The sequence below is a fragment of the Ornithodoros turicata genome, chromosome 2 (assembly GCF_037126465.1).
Source record: "Ornithodoros turicata isolate Travis chromosome 2, ASM3712646v1, whole genome shotgun sequence".
NCBI lineage: Eukaryota > Metazoa > Arthropoda > Arachnida > Ixodida > Argasidae > Ornithodoros > Ornithodoros turicata.
Window position 1 is genome coordinate 81099468 of NC_088202.1, and position 27615 is coordinate 81127082.

General features: G+C 47.4%; 1 protein-coding gene across 3 annotated transcripts in view; it reads left to right on the plus strand.

Moving 5' to 3' along the window:
* The first annotated feature begins 1875 nt into the window (after positions 1–1875).
* LOC135385618 (ATP-binding cassette sub-family G member 4-like) overlaps positions 1876–27615 on the plus strand; it is a 41714-nt gene continuing 15974 nt past the window's right edge. For 2 of the 3 annotated variants that reach the window (XM_064615051.1, XM_064615053.1), the window contains exons 1-10: positions 1876–1993; positions 3297–3332; positions 6615–6653; positions 19884–19931; positions 20024–20089; positions 20227–20412; positions 20564–20723; positions 21697–21886; positions 22344–22489; positions 24881–25004. In XM_064615051.1, the coding sequence (XP_064471121.1) occupies positions 1888–1993; positions 3297–3332; positions 6615–6653; positions 19884–19931; positions 20024–20089; positions 20227–20412; positions 20564–20723; positions 21697–21886; positions 22344–22489; positions 24881–25004 (1101 nt within the window). In that variant the 5' untranslated portion in view covers positions 1876–1887. Of the gene's footprint in view, positions 2088–3296; positions 3333–6614; positions 6654–19883; positions 19932–20023; positions 20090–20226; positions 20413–20563; positions 20724–21696; positions 21887–22343; positions 22490–24880; positions 25005–27615 lie in introns of all 3 variants that reach the window. The other variant, XM_064615052.1, reaches the window with a different exon arrangement.

Here is a 27615-nt window from a genome sequence, read left to right on the forward strand (position 1 = left end):
CGAGCGCTCGCGTGTTGTGATGTCACCGCCCTGAGCGAAGAGCAGGCTGGCAGCGAGGCTGCATCTTCTCCGACCAATAGCTCGCATTCTCGATACCGCAATTCCGCAATCTCGCATTCTCGATACCGCAATTCCGCAATCTCGCATTCTCGATACCGCAATTCCGCAATCTCGCAATACCGATAGCTCGCATTCTCGTGCTCTCATACATGCTCGTTGCGTTTCAATGTTCGTTCCCAAGCTCGTTCACATTCTTCTTTTTCTTTCCGTCACAATATATGGCTCGCTAGTCGTGTGAAAATAATGAACAAACAGTACGTCACTGTAAGGATAATAATCAAGCAATACCCAAAAAATTTTAAATCATTCTCCTGCCTTGACGATGGTGTCGGGTGAGAATGGTCTTAAGTATGACAGAAATTCCGCTTCTGCAAATCTCCAAATGAAGATGTTTCACCCACTTGGTTAGGCAAACAATCCCATTCGATCGTAACTGGACCGGGAGATTACGCCCCTGTCACTTTAACGAAAAGAGCGCGTCATACACCACGTGCTCGAGCTCCCGAGTGCCTCGCGCCTCGTTATATCATGAGCCATGTAGGCGATGAAGCCTGTGAGCACGTGAACACATTCGTTAGGCAGACGACGCCGTCGGTCGTTACGCGAGCAAGAGATCACGCCTTTGTCCCGTTAACGAAAAAAGCGCGTCACGCGTCACCTTAAACCCGTCACGTGTTCGTGTTAACGAGAGCTCCGTCCCTCGTTGGCTCGCGAATGATGGAAGTGATTAAGCCCCCTGGTTTGTTGAAAACGGGAGGCGTGCGCCTTTTTGTGACACTTAAGCTGCAGCTTAAGTGAGAGACTTAGGCTTAGGCACGAGAGGCTTAGGCCTCTTTTGTGACAGTTATGAACATGTTTATAATTGTCACAAAAGAGGCCTAAGGTTCACGTTTTCAATAAATCAGGAGACAGAACGATATCATTCGGTATGGTGGTTGGTTAGGAGCGTGCTATGCCGTGAAGTTCATTACTAATAATGCACCATCACCGGCCTCACTTATTTCACGCATGCCTCTTCTCCTCTGTTGTGTCCCGCCAGCTTTGCCCTAAATAAATCACTGGGTAAAACACTATTACTCCTTGTAGCAAATGTTTTGCCCCAATTTCGCCGATGGAACATTCAACACAAGCCACGATTTTGCCAACGGAATAGTGTTTGCCCCTTCCTGGGGAAAAACTACGACTCAGTTCTGCCAATGATGTGCGGCAACAGACCTCTCCCTGTTTACAAACAATGGCGTCATATGGTACAACAGCGCCGCCAACTTGTAGACTGTAACTACTGTAGTAGAAAATTAATTGGTGACAAGAATGTCACAACAAATATACCATTTGATATTCTATGAATTTTGCGCAATTTCTTACATATTATTACTTATATGGCCTTGCTCTGCTCCAGTCTACCGGTAGCCTTACCTTTCGGGCAGCATATTCTCAAGATGGCAATCTTGCTTTTCCATGTTCCAGTTCCAGGACCGCAGGAGTACCGCCGCGGACAGGGAGCGCGAAGCGCATGTTTGTGAAGACACCGAAGCGACTGAAAACGTGTTGTTTCGGTTTCGCTATGTCTACCAACGTCATAATTACGTCACGGTGACGTTTCTTGGCTAGAGGTCTATTGCCTCTGCTCGCAATTTCTAGCTCAACTTTCACAAATATATCGGAACATTTCCAAATGTTCTTGGAAATCACGTTTTTTCTCAGCTGCGTTTTCTTTTGCGTTACACCTCGGAAGGCTCGGCCGCTCGGAAAGGAATCAACCAACGAAACACATGAATAATGAAAACGAAGACGTTGACGTAAAAGAACGTGATAATTTCGGGAACCATGGGGAAGAAGAAGAAGAAATCCAGGCCGCAAGAACTGTCGCCCGATGTCAACGCGTTACCATCGGAGTCGTATGCAACAACCACGATGACGTCGATTACACCAGGTAATAGACTCAGCTGCGATGACATAAGTCCGCCTACCCGCCCACATCGAGACCATTCGTGCCAGAACTGAGCACGCGGAAAAGACTGTTCGAGGTAGGGTGTCCCCTACTGCCAACTTTGGGCGGAGACCGGTCAACATTCACTGTTCATAGAGATATACAGGGGTGTCGACCTATAAAAGTTTACCCGTGCCGACAAGCCATAGTCGGCAATTTCTCCATGCAGGTGGAACATTGTGGTGTCCACGTACAAAACACTGACGAGTGTTCGGTCTCGGTAAATTTTAAAGTGATTCAGCGTCTAGCGCGAAGTAATAACGAGAGATGTACGGATCCCGTTATCAAAACAATCAAAATGGTGGTGTTGCGAAGAGTAGTTTTAGACACTGCTCCTATGACACACAACGCTGAAGCGACAGTAATAGACGATTTCAGAAATTGCATGGATGGCCCGCCAGAGAGCGCCGTGTTGCGAATGCCCCACTGCACCTTGGGATTTAGTTTTCATGAGTCAGACAGAAGAAGAAGAGCGCAAACGGTTTCGGTTTTCCCTCCTTCCTTCGAGCAACAGCCAGGCAAGCACGAATGCAAACCATTTCCCACGACGCAATGCGCGTGACTTGGACGGCGGAGGGCCCCCGTGCGGAGCACAAGGGCAATATCTGAAATCGCCTATTGCGTTTCAACGGCGCTTCAATCTGGGGCTCGTATTCTTCGCTTTATAACCTTGAGCTACGATGCTCAATAACTATAAAATTTATTAGGTTTAAATCTCCTTCAGACATGTGTGTTCCATGAGGAGTGCAATGCACAACCGAAGCCCCCTGTAGCTCCAGAGTCACCTGTGGAAATTGCGCTCTTTAAAGCCGTCATGATTTATACTCAGACGCGGTCATCCTCGTCGTCGTCTCTGAACCATACTCGCCGCATCCTCTGCATATGAGAGGTTTCTATTGTCGTCATTCTGTTGGCTATCCTCTATTGGTTGCACGGTTTTCGCGTCCTTGAAAGTTCCTGCCCTCCCCTGGAAATAAATCCTTGCGCATGTCCTTCAGAACTTCGCATGTACACAACACAATGTTCTACCTGCATAGTGATTGCCGAGCAGGCATGCCCGCGGGCGTATACTTCATAGGCCGCAAGTCCGTATAATCGCACGGATCCAGAAAACGTGATGGGAGTTGATATAGGGTGCTTCGAGTTGGGAGCTTTACACTTGTGCGCTGTCTTTTGATTTAATATGCTGGTTTCCTTCAGTGCCGTAGCTACCTTCTGTGCCTGTGACTGCAATTTTTTGTTTCAGAGAAACAAATGGAGCAGGCTTCAGGCATATCAAAAGGTGCGTTCGTGGAGTAGTGTCGCATCCACAGTGGACTATAGCCGCGGTTACATAAATGCGACAGAAGTGCATCGCATTGAGCTCTCGCACCTCCTCGCGCCATTCCGATCAGTGGATTGGTTGACGTGGCCCAGTCGGAGATCCTAAGTTGATACGATACGCTTTTGTCGCATGCATGTAAACGTAGCTTATGTGTGCGTGTTGCTTAGAGTTTGAAACAGTTTGTTTCGTAGAACATCGCTTCGGTTGTTCGAGACCCAAACAAAAGCTAAACAAATGTTTTCACGTGCTCTCTCATGATGCTACGAGTCACCGCGCAAGAATGTTTCGACTAAATGGGCAGCAAATCATTTATGATTGCACCTTATGGCCAACACCTCCTATCCCCCGCTCCTTCCTGCTGCCTCTCTTCATCTGTCCACATCTGTACGCCGCTCATAGCCACACTTTCTTCGCGGTGCTAACACGGAATCAAGAACAATTATAACCAACATCCTGTCCTTCACATCCGGTTTCTGTTCTACAAGGTAGTGCGCTCCGCAAGTCCGCGAGGTCAATGCGCATGACGTCACGGTGACGTTTCTAGGACGCTCCTGATTGGCCGGAGGAACGATATGCGCGCTTGAAGATGGTAAATAAAGGGACATTCGATGCACAGAGTGCCCCCCGGAGGGCTGAAACGGCTCTGATTTCTGCATTAGAAGTACCACTTTTCGTTGGGGATGATCTTGGTTTATCGACGAAAGACAAATGGAAGTTTAACGCAATATGTTTGCTGAAGTTCGAACTATTCGGCTTTCGTATAAGTTCGCTGGTGCGAGCATCCTGCAGACAGTTTTCCCCTTTTGTTCGCGGAGTAGACAACAATCTAGGGCGAACTGCGGGTGTCCTCGTAGATATGGTAAATTTAGTCACGTGGCAGCAACAATGATCTAAACTACCGTTAAAGACCCCAAGCAGCAAAATGTACTGAAAGTCGAGTGCAATAGGGGTGGACGGGTAGGTGGAAGGCCTTGAACAGACTGATGAAACTAAAGAACATTGATAAGACACACACCGTCCACCCCTATTGCACTTGACTTTCAGTACATTGTGCTGCTTCGGACAGGACGACGACAACCACGCCTCAGCACGCGCACGAACTTGCATCTTACACTGTGAGGCAACTGGAGCCTGCCCAAGCAGCACAATGTACTGAAAGTCGAGTGCAATAGGGGTGGACGGTATGTGTCTTATCAATGTTCTTTAGTTTCACAAGTCTGCTCAAGGCCTTCCACCTACCCGACCACCCCTATTGCCCTCGACTTTCAGTACATTGTGCTGCTTGGGTGATGCCGCGGCAGTGGCACCCGAACGGGCAGTGATAAGGCTCGTTCCTGATTCCTGATAAAGTGTGACACTCCACTGTTATTTGATGTTGGAACTTCTATGGGGCCACTCAGAACAGCACATTAAACTGTGACCCACCGTGGCGCTCTTCGTTTCCGTCACGAAGGCATAGCCTTGGTAATGCATCGTGTTTGAACTGTTTGTGTAGCCACCGTAAAACACAGCTCAACACAACAGCACACAAACACTCCCAGCCGTAGAATGCCATTTGGACCCCGCCCGCAGCAGCAACAGTTAATCGCGTTCTCCCACGGTCAGCGCAGCCGTGGGCGCTTTGGAACTAAAAAAAAGTGACACTGCATCCAAATGCAACGAATTACAGTCGTAAATACAGGAGGTATGTAACACCGTATCACTTAGCAAATCGGAAAACACACGAAACGTATGGCGGGTTCCCGACTGCTGGTGGCGGTGGTGCTGGTGAAAGGGCTCGTCATCGTCGGCCTCACAGAGGTGGGAACGTCACAACTGACGCCCTGGGTGAATGTGCGCCCTGGGCCGACTTCTAAGGCAACTGTGCCAACATATATCTGAAAGCGTCTGAGGGAAAACCACTGAAAACCCCAGACAGCACAGCCGGCACCGGGATTAGAACCCGGGGACCTCTCGGTCTCGGTCTCCCTACAGTTTACCTTTCTCTGGTTCGCACGTGGAGGCGACAGGGGCCTTGGCCAAAGGGAGCGCGGCACGCCGCCGCGCACGGGCCTCGACCCTCTTCTGCTGCTCAGAAACGTACTTACGGAGCGCATAAAGACACCGATTCGAGAAAAAACTTGCAGATTTCGTTTTATCGCATCTGAAGACAGTCCTCCCTCATGCTGAATCACCTTTATCCCGGCCCCGCAACATTGTTATGTACAGCGTGTGTGCAAGAAAACCTATGCCGCATTTGCGCATGCACTCCGTTGGCTGCTCATCGCACCCCTATACATCACCCGAATTCGCCATAAAAAATAAAAAAGGAACTGAAAAACAAAACTGTGACGCTTCGATGCTTAACTACTGATGACGACCCTAACCTTAAAATCAGTCGACAGCTCTAGACCGTCGACCCTCTGTGCCTCTGTGAGCTGTCTGCATAATGCTACGTTCCCAAACGAGCCAGTATTACAGCGAGAGCGGCAATGCGACGGGAATGCGAGGACGCCCTATGCCTCTCTCTATCATTTAGCGATTAATCGTCTGGCGCCTCTGTTACCAAAAGTGTGTTCACGAGAAGCGGTGGAGCAGCTATATGACTGTATTCATAGTGTTGTCCCAAATGTGTGTGTGTAGTCCCTCGGAGTCATCCAACATAATGACATGCGAGATGTTTCAATTTTTTTTTTTTTTTCTTTTGTGTTCCGCACATTCACTATGCGCGCGAAGTTCTACATTGATTTCTGAGTTGTGTTGTGAAAGACGAGTTTAATTCTGTTTGTGTCTTTTGCACTAATCCTTGTAGCTCCGCTATAACACACGCAACTTCACAGCAACATCGTTTTGGTTTTTCAGAAACGTATTCATCCAACTTTCCTAACTATTTATCGCGGGTTCCGCACTTTGGCCTATTTGCTTTGTAAATATCTGCAGAGACGTGGAGCCGCTTAGTGTATTCTGAAGAGTCTTTATTGACACACAACAATTTGCTTAAAAGAGCGCAGTGCCGGTTTCTTTTGTGTGCGTGTGTGAGTGTGCTTGCCATAGTTCAGTCAAAAGTAGCGCAACTCCCCGTTCTCGTACGTGTGCGTGCTCTTATATTTTCGTGTGGCTTAGTTGCGAGAAGTGTGACACCTAGATGTCGCGTGTGGAAATCGGTCGTTCGGGGAAATAGCCTAAATCTATTTTTTTAAGCAAAGTAGAGTTGATTCTCGTTGAATTATTACTCCTGTGAAAATTACTGATTTGCCATAGTTTCAGAGAAACCACCGGAACAGGCGGGAATCTCGAAAGGTACGTAGTCTCTGGTAATGGGCAAGCATTTCTAGTTTTAGGTTTTGGTTTCATTTTTAGTAGTCGGCAGTCTACAAATGAAGTTTGGCTATTAAGCCTAATGGACTTGCTATTAACGTGGATAATAAAGGATCTGTCTAGAAGGCGCAAGTATTGTGCCACGCTCACCAGCTGTCCTTTGGCGCGCTCCGCACTGTAAACTGAAAAACTCCCTTTTGGGTGTATTTGGGGTGTAAATAGGGTGTAAACTTGTATATACACCTTTTTACTCCCTTATTACACCTAAAAAAAGGAACACCCTTTGAAGGGTGTTAAAAGGGTGTTAGAGCTTTCGAACACCTTCTGCACAGCCCGTTTACACCTTTTTGGTGTGAAAAAGGTGTACGAGGTAACAATGATCCGCACTATTGTTTGGGATAATTTTTTGTTCATAACTTTGAAGCCTTTCTGAAGCCATCACAAACACTTTACTCTTTGTCAATCAAAGTAAGGGAATTAATACCCTGAATAAAAACGTATTATAGTAAATGTTACTAGCAGACTGACGATTGATATCACTGCAAATGTCCAAAATACACCAGCGAAAATTCGGCAAAATACTTGGCAAAACATGCACAAAGATATGTAGCTGCAATACAGAAATGGACTCCGGTACGGCACCTTGCGTGACTACCAGCGCATCAGTAATATGAATAAATGAATAAGAAACAGCCAGTAACAATCACACAATTGTCTACACTGCTATAAAACAGTGACCCAGCATTCAAACATCCGCTACTTTTCTTTTCTCTTCGACCAACAAGCCCCTTCTGTTATGCTCAGGGATGGGATTTTTAGTTTGTCGAGTATGTGGTGCATCCCATATTGGGTCCAGCATCCCTGCTGGGTTGCTGCAGATCACAGGTAATATGCTTAAGGCCCCTCCCTGTCAGCAAACTTCGAAAATTCGCGAAATTCAAAGTTTGACACAGAATTTAGCAGAAGCGCTCAATTTTAGGAAATTCCCGCAAGAAAGGGACCAATTTTCATCGGCTTTGCGTCACATTTCCAGCCATGCACAAGCATAAAAACTTTCTGTCGTTCAGAGACGGGCAGAGACGCCTTTGTAACTCAGTTTTGTCAAATTTTGGGGCCTGGGGAAGGATATACGTGTCGGAAGATGTTCATCTTTCTGCAGCGTACTCGTCTCGACTAGGTGAGCGTGACAAAATTTACTTCGGCTCTCTAAGCTTGCGGTTCTCGAGTTACCGGTTTCCGTGTTTACACTCCTTCTAATAGGTGTCTGGTGGTAGTCGTCTTCTCCGTGTGGTGGTAGTTGTTCCTAAAACAGCTTCTGTTGCAGCTACGTGGTCGTGTGTGATATAGTTTTGAAGGTCTCGACATGCTCCTTCCAACCGTTTTAATCCCGTAGGCACGCGACGTTCCGTTCTACAGATATGGGCTTTGGAGTACGAGGGCTTTGCACTTGGCGACGCTTAGTCTGGGTAACGCCGCCCGGAAACGCTTCCCTCTAGTTTGTGCCGTAACTCGCGTACCTTACGTCCAATTTACTCGAAATTTTGGGCGCGCGTGCTCTGTTCTTTGCGCTACAACTTTCCAATTCACACCACCAGTCTTTTTTGCAACCAGTTATGACGTTATTCTTGAAATTCCTTAGGCAAACCGCCATTCTGCAATTTTTGTCCCTGTTTTTAAGTTCGAACCGTGCGGGGGATCTGAACCGCCTATTAACGAGTTGCTGTACTCTACAAGCCGAGTACGTAGAAACTTGCGGTATCTTTCGATCCATGGGGCCTATTCCGATCTATGTCGGTAGCGCGAACGTGTCGTTCGGGAGCGAGAACACGTGGTATGTGACGCAACGTAACGCTATGGAAGAGAATTTGGTATTCCCTGCGCTCCAAACGCGTCCCCCGTAGGCGACGGTGTCGCTCACGGGAACGACAGCCTCCACCCTGTCGATATGGTGGATGATACTGTCGTTAAGCGGAGCGAGAGCTGCCAAGACCAGGGTGTCGGAGCCAACCGAAAACCGGAACCGAAAACCGAAAAAAAAAAACACGCTATTTTGATGCCAACCGGAACGGAATCGAAACCGTATACGTTTTTTTCGCTCAGGAGGTAGACCGAAAAATATAGTTAACGGTTTTCGGTCAAAGAAAAAACTTCGCCGGTTTGGACAACGGATAGGCGAATGAAACAGACGTCGTGTGCTCTGAAGTCATGTCATGGCTACTATACGAGGGTTACGGTTACGGTGCAATGTATGTCGGTATACTATGACCCTTAGGCTCCCTTTGTAATGGTTTATCGTTCGCGCACGCACACACACTTAGAGGTAGATGTGACCCTCTAGCAATGTGCCGTAGTGTTCGTTTTAATTTGATCCCCGAAACTCCCCTCAACTAAACAGCGACCCAAGGGGGCTGCATAACGGCTTTTTATCCCTATTGTCGCGCAACGCGTCCCTTGTTTGAGAGCAGCTAAGTTGAATACATTTACGTATACGCGAGGCAAGCCCGTGCGAAGTGGCAACTCTTTTGTGGACAGGACACGAAGAAAATAAAACGGAGCCGTCGATCGCGTTTGTGGGAGAGGGTGTTCCTCGATTTGCGTCGTACTCGTGCGGTGGTGCTTGCTGGCTATACAGTAGCAACAGACATTCGGATGGGACGCGATCGCTCCAACCCAGTAAGAAAGTACTTTACGTATGACATCACGACAAACAAGTCCGTTTGTAGCATGCGCTTCAAGAAAGGAGAAAGCCCACTTGAACAGACAGTAGCCTACAGGAACCCGGAGCTACCAATTTCACAGCTGCCTATTAATATTAAATACCATGTATGCGGAATAAACGGGTTTACATTTTGTAACGTTGATTTTTTATTTGTGGGGATGAATATTCCCAGCAGAAGCGGAACCGGTTAAAAACCGATATGAACCGTTATTTTTTTGCTCCGGAGCAGAACCGGTACCGGATCGTTTGATGTAATCGGAACGAAAACCGGAACGAAAAACGTTTCGGTTCGACACCCTGGCCAAGACTGCTGCAAGTCGCGTGGCTAAGCACGATCACGGTTGGCGCCGGTGTTTAGATTGTGCGACAACGGGTTTGTATCAGATGAAACGCCTATATTGAAACCACTTTGCCATGGAGACAATTCTCTACTATCATACATATCAAACAATACACAAATGTCTGCCTAAAGCTTACATTTCTCGGATATACTTTAGCAACGATGCCGCGGCCTTTTCGAACTGAAAAAACAAGAAAAGCCAAAAATGCGCTATCTTTCTAGCAACTTTAAGACAATCTCCGAATTTACGAACCAAAGTTAGTTAAAAATATGCACCTTTTAAAATATGTTTTACGAAAATGACTTTTTCGAAACTGAGCACTACGGCTATCTATATTCTACCACCATCCGACTACTTCAGCGGCACCAACAACGAACACGAAAATTCATAGAAATGCAAAACGAAATCCTAATACTTTACAGCCTTTTTTTGTGTATTACGAGCGCAATTAATAAACGTACGGCAGACAACACAAACATTTGGCAGACAAAAAAGCTAAAAATATACGAAACAACATAGCAGACGACACATAAGCGGCCGTTTTGAAACGCGAACTTGCGAAATGAGTGGAAAAATGAACCTGTTCATGCTAGGCCGTGTGCTCACGGACACCGACACAACTGTATCGTGGATTCACTCCAAAGATCTCCTACCCAACAACATGAACTGCCCCCGCTGCGGACGTGAATTAAGCGTGAAGCCGTCGCGGCGTACATTCGGACAATTCCGATGTCGGCACGGCCATGCCCAGTTCTCACAGTCTGTTACTGTGGGAACATGGTTCGAGAACGTGAGACTCGCACCAGAACAAGTCCTGATTCTTACGTACTGTTTCGCAAAAAAAATGACTTTTCAGCAGGCCCTCGACGAGGCCTCCATAATTCCGGAGGTAAGTGTATCGTCAGCTACCGTTGCAGACTGGTACTCGTACTGCCGAGAAGTCTGCACGGACTCGCTGGCCAACGCACAAACTCAGAAAATCGGCGGTCCTGGCCACGTTGTGGAAATCGACGAATGTAAAATTGGTCGTCGCAAATACCAACGTGGCCGTATCGTCGAAGGGACATGGATACTGGGGCTGATTGACGTTGACACTAAACAACTGTGCCTGGAAATATGCCCGCTGAACAAAAGAGACGAGGAGACACTCCTTGCCCTCATTGACAAGCACGTTGAAAAGGGCACAACCCTATACACTGACTGCTGGAAGGGGTACGCCGGTCTGTCAGCAGAAGGTTTCCAGCACATGACGGTCAACCACACGTACAACTTTGTTGACCCAGACACCGGCGTGACCACCAACCACATTGAATCTCAGTGGAGACCACTACGGCATAGGTTGGCCAGAGGTGGTGTGACAAGTGAAAACATGGCACACCACCTCAGTGAGTACCTTTGGAGGACTGACTGTAGCAACAAAAATGAGCAGCCTTTCGAAAGGCTGCTAAACGACATCAAGAGTCTCTACAGTCCTCAACAGGGCTCTTAAAGCTTTCCATGGACCTGCATGTATATATTTGTAAATACGTTTCAACTACAACGACCCTCTTCGGCAACACATATACTCATTCCTATTTAATGCATACTCTAACTGTATACCTACTCTACATTGACCATTCCACAACATGTGGAATAGCACGTATTATCCTGGCCTATCCTAACCTCAGTGACTCCAGATGCACAGTCTACGTCAGCCCCATCAACACATGGAATACGTATCGACTTGGCCTAACCTAACCTCAGTCACGTCGGATGCACAGTCTACATCAGCCGCATTGACACATGGAATACGTATTCACTTGAGCTAACCTAACCTCAGTCACGTCGGATGCAGTCTACATCAGCCCCATCGACACATGGAATATGTATTCACTTGAGCTAACCTAACCTCAGTCGCGTCGGATGCACAGTCTACGTCAGCCCCATCGACACATGGAATACGTATTCACTTGGCCTAACCTAACCTCAGTCACGCCGGATGCTCATTCTACATGGACCCACTCTTCGACATGTGCAATACGTAGTCACCTAACCTAACCTAACCTCAGTCACGCCGGATGCTCATTCTACATGGACCCACTCTTCGACATGTGCAATACGTAGTCACCTAACCTAACCTAACCTCAGTCACGTCGGATGCACAGTCTACATCAGCCCCACCGACACATGGAATACGTATTCACTTGGCCTAACCTAACCTCAGTCACGCCGGATGCTCATTCTACATGGACCCACTCTTCAACATGTGCAATACGTAATCACCTAACCTAACCTCAGTCACGCCGGATGCTCATTCTACATGGACCCACTCTTCAACATGTGCAATACGTAGTCACCTAACCTAACCTAACCTCAGTCACGCCGGATGCTCATTCTACATGGACCCACTCTTCGACATGTGCAATACGTAGTCACCTAACCTAACCTAACCTCAGTCACGTCGGATGCACAGTCTACATCAGCCCCACCGACACATGGAATACGTATTCACTTGGCCTAACCTAACCTCAGTCACGCCGGATGCTCATTCTACATGGACCCACTCTTCAACATGTGCAATACGTAATCACCTAACCTAACCTCAGTCACGCCGGATGCTCATTCTACATGGACCCACTCTTCAACATGTGCAATACGTAATCACCTAACCTAACCTAACCTCAGTCACGTCGGATGCACAGTCTACATCAGCCCCACCGACACATGGAATACGTATTCACTTGGCCTAACCTAACCTCAGTCACGCCGGATGCTCATTCTACATGGACCCACTCTTCAACATGTGCAATACGTAATCACCTAACCTAACCTAACCTCAGTCACGCCGGATGCTCGTTCTACATGGACCCACTCTTCGACATCAGTACCTAAGCTGGGAAAAGATGCACTCCCTCCACATCCAGGTGTTGCTTTTTACTTGAATTTGTAGCATTTATTTCAATCTTCCAACATAAAAAGTTCTATGAAACAAAAACGACGCAACCCTACCATACCTAAAACGCTTCTCGTACGACTACATCCGATAAGGGACGATTATTAACCTCTCCGTACCCCATACGCGTCTCGTGCGACTATATTGGATAGCAGACGACTATGAGACATATAGCCGATCGCCGACCACTCGCCCGTATGCACTCATCGTCTGGCAACAATGACAACGTGCCAAAATCGCCAAACGCTAATTCCACACCTATCCGTCTGCCGCGGCAGCGTTACTAAAGTACAGCCCATTTCTCCACTTGTTAACTGTTCTCACAGCTCCTTCTCTGGGAATTTAAGATCGCGACTGATTCTAATTGCGTGTAGGTCGTCAGCAAAATGTCCGTGACTAAACTGCGGTGCTCTATCACGAACAGCAACACAATTTCTTATTATTCGTGCGTTGAGCGAGAAGCGCGAGACTTCTCCATCGTCAACGCGTCGTCGTCGTCGTCTGCTTCCAAAATAAGGCATTCCGCGTGATTCTCCTCCTGCTACACTATTGGCTCAGAGTGCGACGTCTCGTTCCCAGACGTCTTAACCTCTACCGACAGTCAACAAACCAAGCGCACTGTCGTTAAAAGCTACATGGGAATGCCAAAAGTGACAGGTGTCGTTCCCGGTGCTCGTTATCGTCTTTTACCGATACTCCTCTATCGACAGCGGCTCGGAATAGGGCCCCATATCCGTTCTCGAGTTAGAACAACATGGCAAGGGCGGTTTCTTATATTCACGGGGCTGGTGGCATTTTTCCCGATATCGGTTGTTTATTGGCGTAGGAATGTGATCGAGGACTTATTTTGACGGGGAAAACATCCCCTTTGCGATAGCTCTGATCCCGTCTTAGCGCGACTTCCTGCTTTCTTGATATAGCGCGGGGAGAGCCGTTACAGACAGCGTCCTTGGAGTGCGCAGCGCGTCCCGCGTCCCCTGCTCATTCAAATTTCGTGTTAAGGTGGGGTCCCATAGCCTCGATTTGAGCAGCAGCAGCAGAGCAACAGCAGCGGAGCAGCAGAGCTGCAGCGACACGAGCGGTCCCATAGCACTGGGCGAGAGCAGCAGCGCTGCCGAGCTGCAGAAATTCCCTGCTGCTCTCGTATCCGAATTTTTGGTTGCTGTGCTGCCCTGTTGCTGTGCAGCCTGAGCAACCGGTCTCGAAAGCCAATCAGGAGGCTGGTTGGTATTGTTTTCGTTCGACGGTGTTTAGGGTTAGCAGGGCGGTGAGTGATGGCAGAAGGTTTGTTTCTGGTTGTTCTGTGATTTGATTCTGAAGACCTGGATACCCTTGTGATTGCCAGTAGTTTGGAGCGAGTGTTCAATCATCGGGACTGCGTGAAGTGCGCTTTCAGGACATAATTCAGTTCATAAAGTCCAATAAAGTGTTCGACCGAACCTACGTGATACATATGTTGTGTACCAGTTGTAGGTACATGTTCGCGTGTTTTCTGGAAAGTACTTCAATACCCGTGACCTGATAACGTACGAGCAAATTACTTTCACGTCCATGCCGTGTGAAAACCAAACCGAACAAATTTCTTGTGGTCGGTATTCCAAGGCCTTGCTAGGTGGTTGTAAATGAAACTGACCCTTGAAAAGGGTTAGATGGAGATAGACAACGTTCAGACAACAAAAAAAGGTTCTATACAGATAGATAATGAACCCATTCCTTGTGAAAACAGGCAGAAAGCAGTGAGTACTAGCAGAAGGGGCCTTTGTTTTCGTTAGACAATTTTATTTCACTAAGACCAACGTACGCTCACAGTCACCGTAAATCAAAATATCGAATACTATAGTAACGAGGCAATGTTTATACGACAAAATCCCGTAGAAGAATCTCCACACAACACAGCAAGGACTGTTCTGCACAGCAGTAGGACGAACCTACGTTGAATGTCATGAAACTGACTACACATCAACGAAGAGTCGATCAGGTAATACGAGGCTCAGGCCACCACCACACTTATCTCAAAGTTCACTTATGAGCTCCAAATCCAAAATATATCTCTCACACAAACGCGTTTCACCTAGGATTGCGCTCCTAGGTGTGTGTACTAAAAGGCTTAGCCTCTGCGTACGCCTTCGGAATGTGCGAAATGTAAACAATGCCACAGTTGCCAACAAGTTTTGTGTTTCCTAAGCCGCTGCTGCCGCTAATTCAAATCGAAGCAATGGGACGCCTCCAGGAGCAGAGCAGCGGCAGCAGAAAGCTGCTCTGCTGCCATGTTGCCGTGTTGCTGCTGCCGCACCGCTGCTGCTTTGCTGCTGCTGCTCGCATAAAGCTATGGGACCCGGCCCTTAGACGCGTTCGGGCGTATGTTCGGAGGGCTCTCGCTTGGGAATCGTCTTTCGTCGTGGTTTTGGTGCCCCGGTGCGGCGACTGTTTATTGTGCCCTCCTAGTGATATCTGTTTTTGTGTGTACCTTGGAAGATACCTCCGGAAGCCGTTGGACTTCGTGAATTCAAGGTTAGTTGTGTGCCTGTAGTGCTATGTTTCATTCACCTTTTGCTTGGTAATGTTCCTAGCATGTGGGTTCCTATAACTTTATCTGCGCAGTGTGGTTATTACTATATTCCCAGGCAGCGCAATGTACTGAAAGTCGAGTGCAATAGGGGTGGACGGGTAGGTGGAAGGCCTTGAACGCAATCGTGAAGCTAAAGAACACTGATAAGACACATACCGTCCACCCCTATTGCACTCGACTTTCAGTACATTGTGCTGCTTGGGTTGACTCATATTATCTTATCATTTCTCTGTTATCTCAGTGTGCTCGTTACCCGGCTGGTTAACTTGTATCGTCACCAGCTCCCGTGGCGTGGTTAAGATGATCGCTTTCCACGCCAAGACTGGGAGGTGACACGGGTTCGAATCCTGTCACCGGCTGTGCTGTGTGAGCTTTTCCCTGGGTTTTCCGAAGACTTTCCAGACGAATGTCGGCACAGTTCCCCCTGAAGTCGGCCCAGGACGCATATTTACCCCCTGTCCCCAACTCCTTCCTGCTGTCCTCTCTCTATCTGTCCACGTCCGTAACGCCGCTCATAGCCACAGTCGCTTCGCAGCGCTAACACGGAATTAAAAAAAAAAACTTGTATCGTCACTTAGCATCAGGGAGGAGATACCACATGTGATGCTCCAGTCACACTGTTACTAATGTGGAAACTATTAATTGCAGACGATTTTGCCGGATTAATTTCGGTGAACAGCTCACATGTGCCAACACGCACGAGACGTGGGAAAATCAACATTTACGTCGTGGAGATGTTGAAAGAGGTCAAGTAAGTTAAGCTGAAGTGCGTTGCAGAGCTCCTTACTGACTTGTATTTGTTCCGCAACAGGTAGAGCATACACTTCACCCATGCTCACTGACTGCATCATGCATGAAACGTTGTATGACGTCCGACACTATACCTTTCGCAAAAAAACAAAAAAAAAAAAAAAACGGACAAGCCTGCAGAAGAGATTGTATGAAGTATCTATAATCTTTGCATGCGCATTCTTTTAATTCTCATACTTTTAGCCACCAACTATTTTTCTGTACGCCATTGGCACGTACAGTGTGCGCCCCTGCTGGACAAAGAGTGGCGATTCTGGTTCAGTAGTGTAGCACAGGCTGCAAAGTGGCCCACTCCTCCAGCACGATTTCTGCTGGTCCACTGCTCCAGCAGCATTTCTGCTGGTCCAGGTCCCAAATTACGTGTCTACTTGTCCTTGAGCGTCTGGCCTGATGGAATTTTTGATAGGGCATGCATATACGTGGCACTTGCATTGTTATTCGCTTTCTTTTCTTTCACTGTTTGTTCTTCGTCAGGCTGTGAATAAAGTATGCACTCTCATTCTTGTTGCAGGTGCACTTTTCCAAAGCTGTGGCCAGAGCCGGCATCCACTCTTGGCATGCACAAACAAGCAGAGGAATTTGCGCACCTCCCGCAGTGTCCAAGCAAATGGCAATTTTGTGCCTCCCACTTCAGGCCAGCTGCCCCTGTGGAGGCCGGCTCTGGCTGTAGCTTACTTATTGCATCCGTTGCATCTGGCAGATCTCGGAAGTTTGTAAGCATGCATTCGTGCTTGTCATTCAGCTGTGGTCACATATTTTCACACATGGACACTGCAAACACCCTTTCTGAAAGGGTGTACATCAAGCTGAAGGCGTAGCATTACACCTAAAAGGGAGTCAGTTAGGATACCATCTCATTACACCAATATTGGTGTAGAAATACACCAATATACAAAGGGTGTATTTTCTTCGAGGGTGTTGCTATACACCTTAAAGGGAGTCAGTTAAAATACCATGGAATTACACCCAAAAGGGAGTTTTTCAGTTTACAGTGCGATCGTGTTTCGCTGGACAACCGGGAGGATACGACGCTAGTGTGAAAAGGTCTATTAGCGAATACCACTGAGAAACGCGCAGACGCACCACAGGAAACTCCTCGGAAGTATTCTTGCTTTGAACGCCACATCACATGACATCACCTACGAGTACGTCGCTTCCCAGTTGGAGGCGTGCAACGAATGATTGCTCAGAAGCGAAAATTACTCTGTTGGTCGTAATACTTTTTTGTAGGACTGCATATATGCTTCGTTTTTCAGAAAACGAGAAAAAATGAATGGCTGTCAACAGGGAACAGCGCTCCATGCTTGTAGCTGAATATTTTTTATGCCAACGAATAAGAGGGCTATCCCTGAGAGACGTCACACTCGAGGAATATGGTGCAGTTCGAGCGCTCGAACCTCTCGCCGCGGCGGCGCTTTTGTCATTGAAATTGCACCGGAGTGAAAAGCTTTGGGCAGAATTGCTTTATGGGAATGCCTATCATACACGGCTTCAGAAGATGGCAGCAGTTATGGGCCACGTTGGATACAACTTTATGCTACTGTAAGAGCAGTGTGAACATCCTGCGGTAGTGGTCGTTACTAAGCTCATGGATGGTTGCAGGCACATAATCGCTTTCGCTAGCCACTAAACTGACGCTACAGCAGCTGGTGAACCGCATCTTGGAAACACATGCTAAGCTACGTTTTATGCAATTACCTGTCACGTTTTAGCGTGCTTTCCCCCAAACTAGCATCGTTGGCGGCCGTTGCTCAAGGCTACTCATGGACCACGCGAAAACTCCTGGACCCATAGAGCCGGTCGACTAATTACACCGGTCAGGAATATTGACATCATCACGTCACTTCAATTTATAGTAGTCTGTGCCGGCTTCGGTGGGTTTGGGTTCCTTGTTTATGTTCTTGGACTGCTGTCGCACAGAACTGTTTTAACGTGATAGTATTGAAAGCCCCGTTTCGATGAAAAGCCAGCGTCGTAGCGGGGTGAGCGTGGTTTCCGTGCACAGCGTGGCACGTGACGGAGAAGGGCAAATGAAGCCTGCGTTCCGCAAGCTGATTCGCTTTTTTCTGTCACATGGAAGCGCGGAGCTCGTCAGCTGGAGCTGGAGTCGTCGTCAGTTTCGTCTCGTCTCTGGACGTTTTCAGAGGTGTCTCGTGTGTTCTCCGAGAGTTTCGCGAGCGGCTGAGCTTGTGTCCCATGTCGTCTGGCTGTTTAACTGCAACTTTCTCCAATGGATCCCAGACCTTCTACAAGTGAAAATAAGAGGGAGAAAAGAAGCATAAGAAAAGCAATTAGAAATAAGACGAACGTCTAATGCTAACGCATTTTTACCGCATTAATTACATTAATTGCCCTCAAGTTTTTCCTTTCGGTTCCATGAGACCGACGTTCGCGGGAAGCACGGATGAAGAAAGTGACATAGATGAAGGAGTATTGCCATTGGTACACCGAAATCAAAAGCAAGACCCTAAAACGTCAAGCAAGCTGAAGCTTGTGGTGAAGCAGGGACTGGTTGTAGCCGGTCTCAGGGCCGTCCCCTTCCAATCTGAACTTTATTTGTCAGTCACATTCCATGGCAGCTCTAGCCTTTATTGTGCGAAAAAGCCGGACACTGATCATATCCAGGGGCGCCGCTAGGCAATTTTCCAGGGAGATGCAAGATCTCGAACCCGGGCACTACTGCACAGTCCCCCCCCCCCCCCAGTGGACGGTGTCGTTCTAAAGCTCCCTCTTGCGCAATAACTCCGAGTACCATCAGTGACGGCCGTCATTAGAACACTCCCGCTATTGTCTGTGCCTCCTGCAACTTGTTGGGGCCTGAGATGTTGCTATTCCTTGAATTACAAGTTACACGGCCCGAGAGCCGGGACTGAGCCGAGATGCTGATTGATTCACTTCAGTCAGCAGGGCTCTGGCAGTCACGAAAAGAAAAAAAAGTCTGAGACGGGGAGGGGGCAGTTAGTGCTCCTTTGCCACAGGTAACGGCGCCCATGATCATACCAGTTTGCATTAGCCAGTGGCGGATGGGTCAGTGGCTGCCACGCTGCCAGGACAATGACACGTTTAAAGCAGCTGTGTATACCTCCTGCGGCATCGCCGATACCGATACTGTCAACTTCCTTACGCTGTAGTGGTCTTGTCGTCTCCCCGGCGTTTAATGCTGCATTATATCATGTCTTCCCCCTGTCTCTCACTCCTTCCTGCTGTCCCCTCTCCACCTGTCCACATCTGTATGCTGCTCATAGCCCATAGTCACAGTTGCTTCGCGGCGCTAACGTGTAATAAAAAAAAATAATGTGTCGCACAGTCACGGCAACCGGCTCGGCCGAAGCGGCTGAGCGTGTGTAGTCAACGCAGCAGTCGCACTTTCAGTGTTCATTTAGAGCTCCTCTTCGACCTACGTCACGGCAGCATAGTCAGGTACAGCCTCCAGGACCGCTCAGAGAAAACAGTTTGAATGGTCGATCCTTATAGGCGCACCAACCTACAACAAAGAAACGCCAACAACAATAAGCAACAAATAAATGCTAGGTCAACATGCATGTGGTGCTGTATCGAAGTACCAGTTATTGCAGTTATGTCTCCCGTCCCTCCAGGTCCTCAATGCATATGTGAACATCCTTTACCAAATATCAGTGTTTATACATGGAGGGGCAAGCGAGTGGCTGTATTTCTCTGTACGTCAACTCTGCAACCTCACGGGTTTGCTATGCTAGAAACGGAAGGGCGCGATGTCATGGAGCCGCATTGGAGCGGCACTGTGCGCGCAGGTGCAACGGAAGTTCTGTAGCGCACAACCTGGGAAGGGGCCGTGGTACTTACCGTTCCATTACTTTTACAGAAACTGTCCCAGACAAGCCAATGGATCAAGGCCCAGAAGTCACAAAAGGTAAATTTACGCAGTACACGTCTACCATAGGGACAAGTTCATGATTTTATCTCCCTGTCTATTGATCGCACCATTTTCCTGCACCTTACCAGTTACGGAAACCATGTCTCCTTCGGGCGTTCAGACAACAACGGATATCCACGCCGGAGCAGCTTACGGTAAACTACGCATTGCAAGTTTTGTACAGGGCACTTGATTATTCTAAATAACGCCAACGTGTGGTTGCAGAACACTACTGCGCGATCTCCTACAACTCTGTCTCTAAACTGATACGGTATTGCTTTACGAAATGCAGCGAACAAGGGCACAATGACATCATTCTCTGACTCGGAACTTCTGCGGAATGTGGTGTCCCATAAGAATGCTCCCATGCATTTTCCTATCGATGCACCGGTAAAGACGTCGAGCGCAGGACTTCCGGAAAGCATGAGGGTCACTGTGGAGTGGAGGAATCTCACCTGCACGCTACCACTCAATAAAAGTAAAAAATCAATCGTAACCTTTTCGAGATTAAGAGTGCAGCTGTACATGCTCTCGAGCACCCATGTGTAGGGGCCCCCGTGTCCACTATGGCCACAGAAGCAGTGATGTCACATATAACTTCATTACAAAGTATGAACTGCGTCGTTTAGGTTTATTCCAGAGGATGGATGATAGCACAGCCAAGCCACCACGGAGAAGAACAGCGCTAAGAAGCATGACAGGTTGCGCTAGGCCGGGAGATCTAATTGCGATACTAGGACCTCCGAATAGCGGAAAATCTACCCTTATCAAGGTTCTGAGCGGATTTTGGTAAGGCATGCGTTAACACCAACATCATCCCCAATCTGTTTTGTTTGCTTGAATGTCACGAGTAAAAATCTGAGCGCAGTGCTGTTGACGTTACGGGAGACTCCGCACCGAAAACGTCTTGACGTAGCGGTGCGACATCAATCCATACCGTATGATGTTTGAGTGAACACAATTTCTCATCATAATTAGAAAACAAATATTTTATTTGGGTCATTCAGCGCTCCTCCCCGGAAGAGCGGTCCAGCACCACGGGGATCACCTCACCGGTATTCTTCACGTGCGCGTTTCTGTAGGTTCTGTTCTACCAGTGGCGAATACTTTACAAGGAAATCGAGGAAGCAGACGACTTGTCGTTCGTGTCGCACGAAGAAGTTACCAAGCGCCTGCAGGAAGCTAAGTAAACAGCCGACGGCCCGCACAAAACTACCTGTGACGTCTCGCGGAGTACAGGAGGCCCGAGAGAGAACCTCCGGGAGTTTCGGTTTCGATATAAGCTGCCGAGCTCTTTTGGCAACTAACGAGTCCTGGAGAGCCAAACCAACTTTGTTTCTCCTTTCTGAAGAATGTACCGAACTTATTTACACAGTCATCATAAAAATTTCGAATCGTCCCGGAGTCTCCCTTTAACAGAAATACACTTAAAGCGTGCCGAAGTCATCAATGTGACACTAACCACTTTACAATGTTATGCCGAAAACCGTGTGAGGCAGAGGACTGCCTCAAAGAGTTCATCGCACTCCTGTTAATTCATCAATTAGTTGAACGTTCACAACTATACCTCAATCCCACCGTCATACACCTTTATGTGTGTCCTGTAGGATTGGTTAAGCTTATTTTCAATTCCAACATAGCTTTAGACTGTGGTGTGCCGTTTCTACGGAAAACTACCACGAAAGGAATTGCACTATAGGTGAAGTTAATGACGTATTGCTGCACGAGCTGAACGTAACAAAAAACATGCGGTCTTTTACAGCAGACAAGGCTACACAGGTGACGTTCTCGTTAATGGCACAGTGATCAATGCCGACGATATTGGTCGGCGCAGCTCCTGGGTTGCAGAGACAGACATGCACATGGACTGCTTCACGGTCAAGGAGACGTTGTGGATTGCTGCAGAACTCAAGTACCCCACCATCACGGAAAGAAAAGAAAAGTTCAAAGCGGTTCGTCTGCCTTTCTTACCGCCTACTGGTATAGGCGCCGATGGACTTCGCAAGCCAGGGAATGGCGCCCCTGTGAAATAGCCACACTTGCAGGCGACTGAACCGCTGTTAGTTCACTTGAATCCCGACTTAATGTAGTCGATAGAATACCGAAAATTAAATCTGGTGGGGGGGGGGGGTGCAATGGAAGGTCGGAGTCATGCGTCCAGATACAAGTGGTCGTTATCCCACACATCATTTATCTCCTTGCTAATAGAGGAATACGTTGTTATAGTTGTTATGTTACAGGACAAGTTCTCTTATGTCAATAAGGGTTTTATTCAATGCAACAAAAATGTAAATATGTAACATGTAGTTCTCGTTAGGGTATGATCCCGGCTATGGGGCAATAGTGTAGTCTGTGGTTGGCGTGGGTGCGTAATGATGAATATCTACTTATGGTCATCATTCCTCCCAGGTGGTGAATGTGATGGAAAGATGGGGACTCATGGACATTCGAAGGGTATCGGTTGAGCGTGTAAACAAGACACATCGCCGTCTGCTCACATGTGCCGAACAATTCATAAATCCTCAGCCTATCATATTCGCCGACGACCCGACAAGGTTTGTTTGCATTCGCCACTGTCCGAGGCTGAACGAGAACATACCTAGCTTGAGGATTCCTTGTGCTTGTAGCGCAGATCAAGTGTATGTTTTTTTTTTCTAATATTTTTTTAACCATTGCAGTGCTAGACAGCCCGGTAGACCTCCTGAAAGAAGTAACACTGACGCTGTCTGTCTTGTTAATCACCAGACGTGTGTACGCTACCGAAAGAAAACTAAATAATGTTACTCGCTACTACGTAAGAACAAAAAAGGAACTAAATACGTTACTCCTCAAAAAAGACAAAAAAATTTCTCGCTGCCCGCAGGTACGATATACTTCTTGCGTTAAAATAATATTCCACGATGCTGAAGTATAAAATCAACATTTTTTTTTTCTGTCCTTTCAACGCTGAATTACGTTGAACAATGGACGTTCGAAATTAACGTCTGTTACATTGGCGCGCTTCCGCGAAAACGTCTGCCGGAATGCTGAATAGGCGATCCACCAAGGCTCTCCAAGGAAAAGTCTGATTTACACGAACATGACCGTTTTCCGTCCCGGAAAAAATGGTCGTGAAAACGGTCACACACGTGTGAGTGAGTATCCGTGTACACGCACCTGCCCACCTGCGCGCGTTTTTCTAAAAAACAGTCCAGGCGGTGAGAGTCACCGGACAGACGCATGCTCCGTGGAAGAAATGGATGTGTCAACAGCACCACCTTAAAATATTTTTTTTTGCTTTCCGTTAAAAGGACCGACAGCACACAGAGAGGAGGAACGTTCGTGTTTGTACTAGAGCCCTGCACGGGCCCGGGCCCCCGACCCGGCCCGCGGGCCGAGCCGGGCTTGTTATTGGCTGTGTGCTCCGGGCCGGGCCAAGCCCGGGCCGACAAAATACGCTAGCACCGCGAGCCGGGCCGGGCCCGGGCCGTTAAAATACGCCACCACCGCGGGCCGGGCCGGGCCCGGGCCGACAAATATGTTTCCGGGAGTCAGGCCCGGCCGGGCCACGCAGCTAATTCCACACAATGGAGATGCATTAGTTCATATCATCATGCGCTTGCGTCATTCCTGTGCATATTTTGCAAAGACAAGCAAGGGATACTGCATTAGGCATATGATTCGACCCTCTAGAACATTCTGAAAGCCACTTTACATTGCTCGTCACTCCTCACGTATTTCACAATCACTTGGCAAAGCTTGGTGAGAAGGGTATAGACTGGGAGAAGGAGTTTGTCGACAGCATCCTCTACCTCCGCAAAATCTTGACAGTGTAACGATAACGCCCATACCCGCGTACGTTCTGTTGCGGTTATGGTGTTAAACCGCCATCACTTGTTTGTTTGTCTTCTCTCCTTATAAATTTACTGATAAATTTGTTTGATAATCGCCAGAAACGCGTACGTCGCGGCTGGAGATACTATGCCGGGATCTACTCGCCGGGTCACCGGGCCGGGCAGGGCCGGGCTCTATTTGCTTAGATTCCGGGCCGGGCCGGGCTCTAGTCACTGGGTCACCGGGCCGGGCCGGGTCGGGCCGCATAAAAATATGAAGGTACGGGCCCGGGTCGGGCCGGGCCATTTTTTGATGCGCCCGGGCCGGGTCGGGCCCGGAAAAGTCGGCCCGTGCAGGGCTCTAGTTTGTACAGCCCTTAGTAAGAGTTAAAATGCCACCACAGACTAAAAAAAGGAAAAAAAAAAGAAACTTAACATCGCTTAAGAACATCGCTTAAAGGTTTCGGTACGTAAAATATGATGTCGACAGGGAACACTACGTGCTTCCAGGGATTTTCGAAAGAATCCGCAACACTTTAATGGTTTCGGATTCTGCAAGAGTATGTGTCGTCACCGGGATCTCTCAGGTCCGTCTCCAACGGCACTCGTGTCCGCTCTCCGGTTCACGTTGGAAGACAGCTAGGAGCTGTGGTAAGGAGGCGGAAATCGGCCTTCGAGGAGCAACGTTGCGGACGCGCGGGTAGATTGAACACCCATGACGTCATACTTCTCGAAACTAGAAGTTAATTCTATTATTGTTCGGCGTTACGCAGAGAAACGCTGTTCAGCAATAATACAGTGCAAGAGAAGTCGATTGCAACGACGTAAATTCTAAGGATTCTGAAGACACGGGCTGGACTCCGTAGTGGCACTTTAATGAACATGAAGGAAGTCGGCCCAGGTCATTTGGAGGCATATTGTTGCATAGCGCGCAGGAACTGTGTGAGTTCTTTGTCTTCGGTTCATGTGACAGTTTCAGGAGCAGGTGCACATCGGTATCGTAAAATTTTTAGCGTACCTTGGTACACTAGGTAAGTTGCGTACGCATATTCTGTTTACTTATATTGCTGTTGCTGCTCGTGTATAAATGCGCTGCTGATGACGAGATGTTGAGATGTTCTACATCGTCCTCAGGTATTTGGACTCGTCGCAGGCACGTTCGTGTTTTGGAAACCTCAAGTACCTCGCATACAGAGGGCACACCGTCATAGCAGCCATCTCTAATCCCAATTTGGGCATGCTAAAATACGTTACTAAGGTATGTTATTCGACGAGAATGTTGAACTACAATACTACCAAATAAATGAAATGAGGCAAAAGACACCCTGACTGGGATCAGAAAAATAGTTCTGGCAGAAGATAATGGATAATTCGTGCCTTAACGTCTCGAGACAACTGCGATTATGAGCGTACGCCACGGTCGTCGGTGTGTGGACCGATTTTGTCCACCTGAGCGTTCTTTAACGTGCACTTCTCAACAAACGACACGCGATATTCAACGTCTCTCGCGGAGGACGGTTTGTCAAAGCTACTTGTACCCATTGCAGTCGTCATGTTCTTCCCGACATGTGTTCCCGACATTTACCCCGATTATTTTCCCCGAACAAGGGCTGCTTTACAAATAGTCACCGTGTAACACATTCGGAGCGAACTCCTGTGATAGAAATACCGTTATTCTTGCTAATTTGCTGAAAATTACTTACATGTAAAAAAGGCAAACATGCAAATAAGATGAAAACATGCAAATAAAATAAATGTTACCAAAAAAAGCTGCAGTGCCAGGCTTCTAACAACCAAAAGATCGAGTGAGTGAGTCCATTTGGTACTTGATCGCGCTATGCGATAAAGTTCTGTTTTTGAGTGCATAACCCGCACTGTGTCAGATTACTACGCTCTCACAAAGAAACCGGATAGTAAGGGTCAAAAATCGTAAAATTTTTTACCCCTATTTTAAGCGGTGTTCGATGCCGGTTATTCTATGGGCTGTTTGGCTACCCTTGTGATACCGCTTACTGCACCTAAAAATATCACACAGTATGCGTCAAACCTGAGCGCCGTAGACGTCACGTGACCTCACGGTCCTTGTACTGGCAACGGCTGCAATTCTGAAATCACCCGCAATGCGGTTTTCCGGCGGCTGTTCTGGAAAAGGGTATGTGGTTCCCGATTGCCAAAAGCATCAGAAAGAAGTTTCCAGAGCAGTAAACGGAAAATCGGATTGCCTGTCAATTTTGCATTGCATCTATTGCCTGCCCAAGGGACGCTGACATCACGCGGCGCCTAAGGTTCCCAGATATGATGCGTACTGTGCGGCATTCTGGTGGTGCAATTCTCTGTGCAAAGATGGCATACCATGCGAAATTGTTTCATAGGAAAAAAAGAACAGCTGCTACAACAGGATCTCGATGATACGAATCTCACAGGGCATGAAAAAACAGTTCATATCATCCGAGACTCGTTAGCAGTACCACATAGGTGCACGAAGCATGCATACGGACGGAAGCCCGTTCACTTTTATATGCTATCGCTTAAAATATATCCACGGTATAGGCATAGCTTGTTGCTCATCCAAAAGACTTGGCAATTGACAGTACGCCACAATAGCTAGGCCCACTGCACTGCAAAATCGTATGACACAGACAAACGCATCCATCAAGTGAATAACAGATATAAAAGGCACGTTCTTGCGCAAGGCAAGCAATATACAAGAGTTCTCGCGACAGTCAAAAGAAAAATAAGAAGCACGAGTGCATCACTTGAACCGGGTTCATCGTCTCACTATAGCCCGCGCACGCGGGCTATAGTGAGACTCATTTAAATTTCTCATTTAAATCAGAACATCTGAATACATGGAAGTATTTCCCACAGCGTTAGCAGCACGCATCTAAACCGTAATGCAACAAAAATTCGCCAAATAATTCCACTTTATTGCAGGAAAGAGCCCAGAATAATAGATACATGCATGTGTTTATAGAATATTGCACCTATGGCCTGAAAATGATGTGGCATAAGGCGCAGGTGACCAAACATTAAAAACATGGGAACAGCATACTAGCCATAAACCAACAGATTACAACACCTGCAATGTTTTAGAGAATTATGAGATGACATTTGTGCATCTTTACAACACTTCAACACAACAAAATATAAATTGTAGACTAGCTATATGAGCTAGTAATTCGATTAAATTGCGTTTATAATGGAAAAACATTTAATGAGCGTTATATCACAGGATGAGGCATCGAGGTACACAGAATATCAGACATATACAAAAAGAAATTCATAGCAGACAGGTCATAAACTAATTATATATATAGGGTGATTCCACGCCGGATCAGGCAGGGTGGTCCGGTCGACCTCTTCATTTTTTTTGTTTCAAACACATATTAAAAGCCTTGGCCCTAGGAGGCATATTGGCGCTGAAAGTTGTTGAAAATAATTGGTGGGTATTTCTAATGAATTATCATTCAGATGTCAGCTTCCTACGCAGCTTGACGCCACGCGTCTTCAAACTATTTGACATACTCAACTTATTACTTCTTCTTTTTTTTTTTTTCACGTATTGTCTGGGGTGGGTAGCATTGAATCCTAAGTTGTGAAGATCCTACGATTTGCCTTCAAGGAGATAAAAAATCGCAAATTGGCCTCATTTGTAAAATATGGTACGTTTTGGGGAACCTCACAACTCGTCCCCCACTTGTGATACCCGAAAGTAATCTACATCATTGTGTTCGTCTCGAAATGCCCTTTCTTCGCATAGCAAGTACGTCGTATTGTGAATTGGGGCAACGCCCCCAATAGGCTTTTTGTGACGGATATCTACCGAAAATGCGTAAATTAGACACCGCGCGTCCCATATATTCCTACTC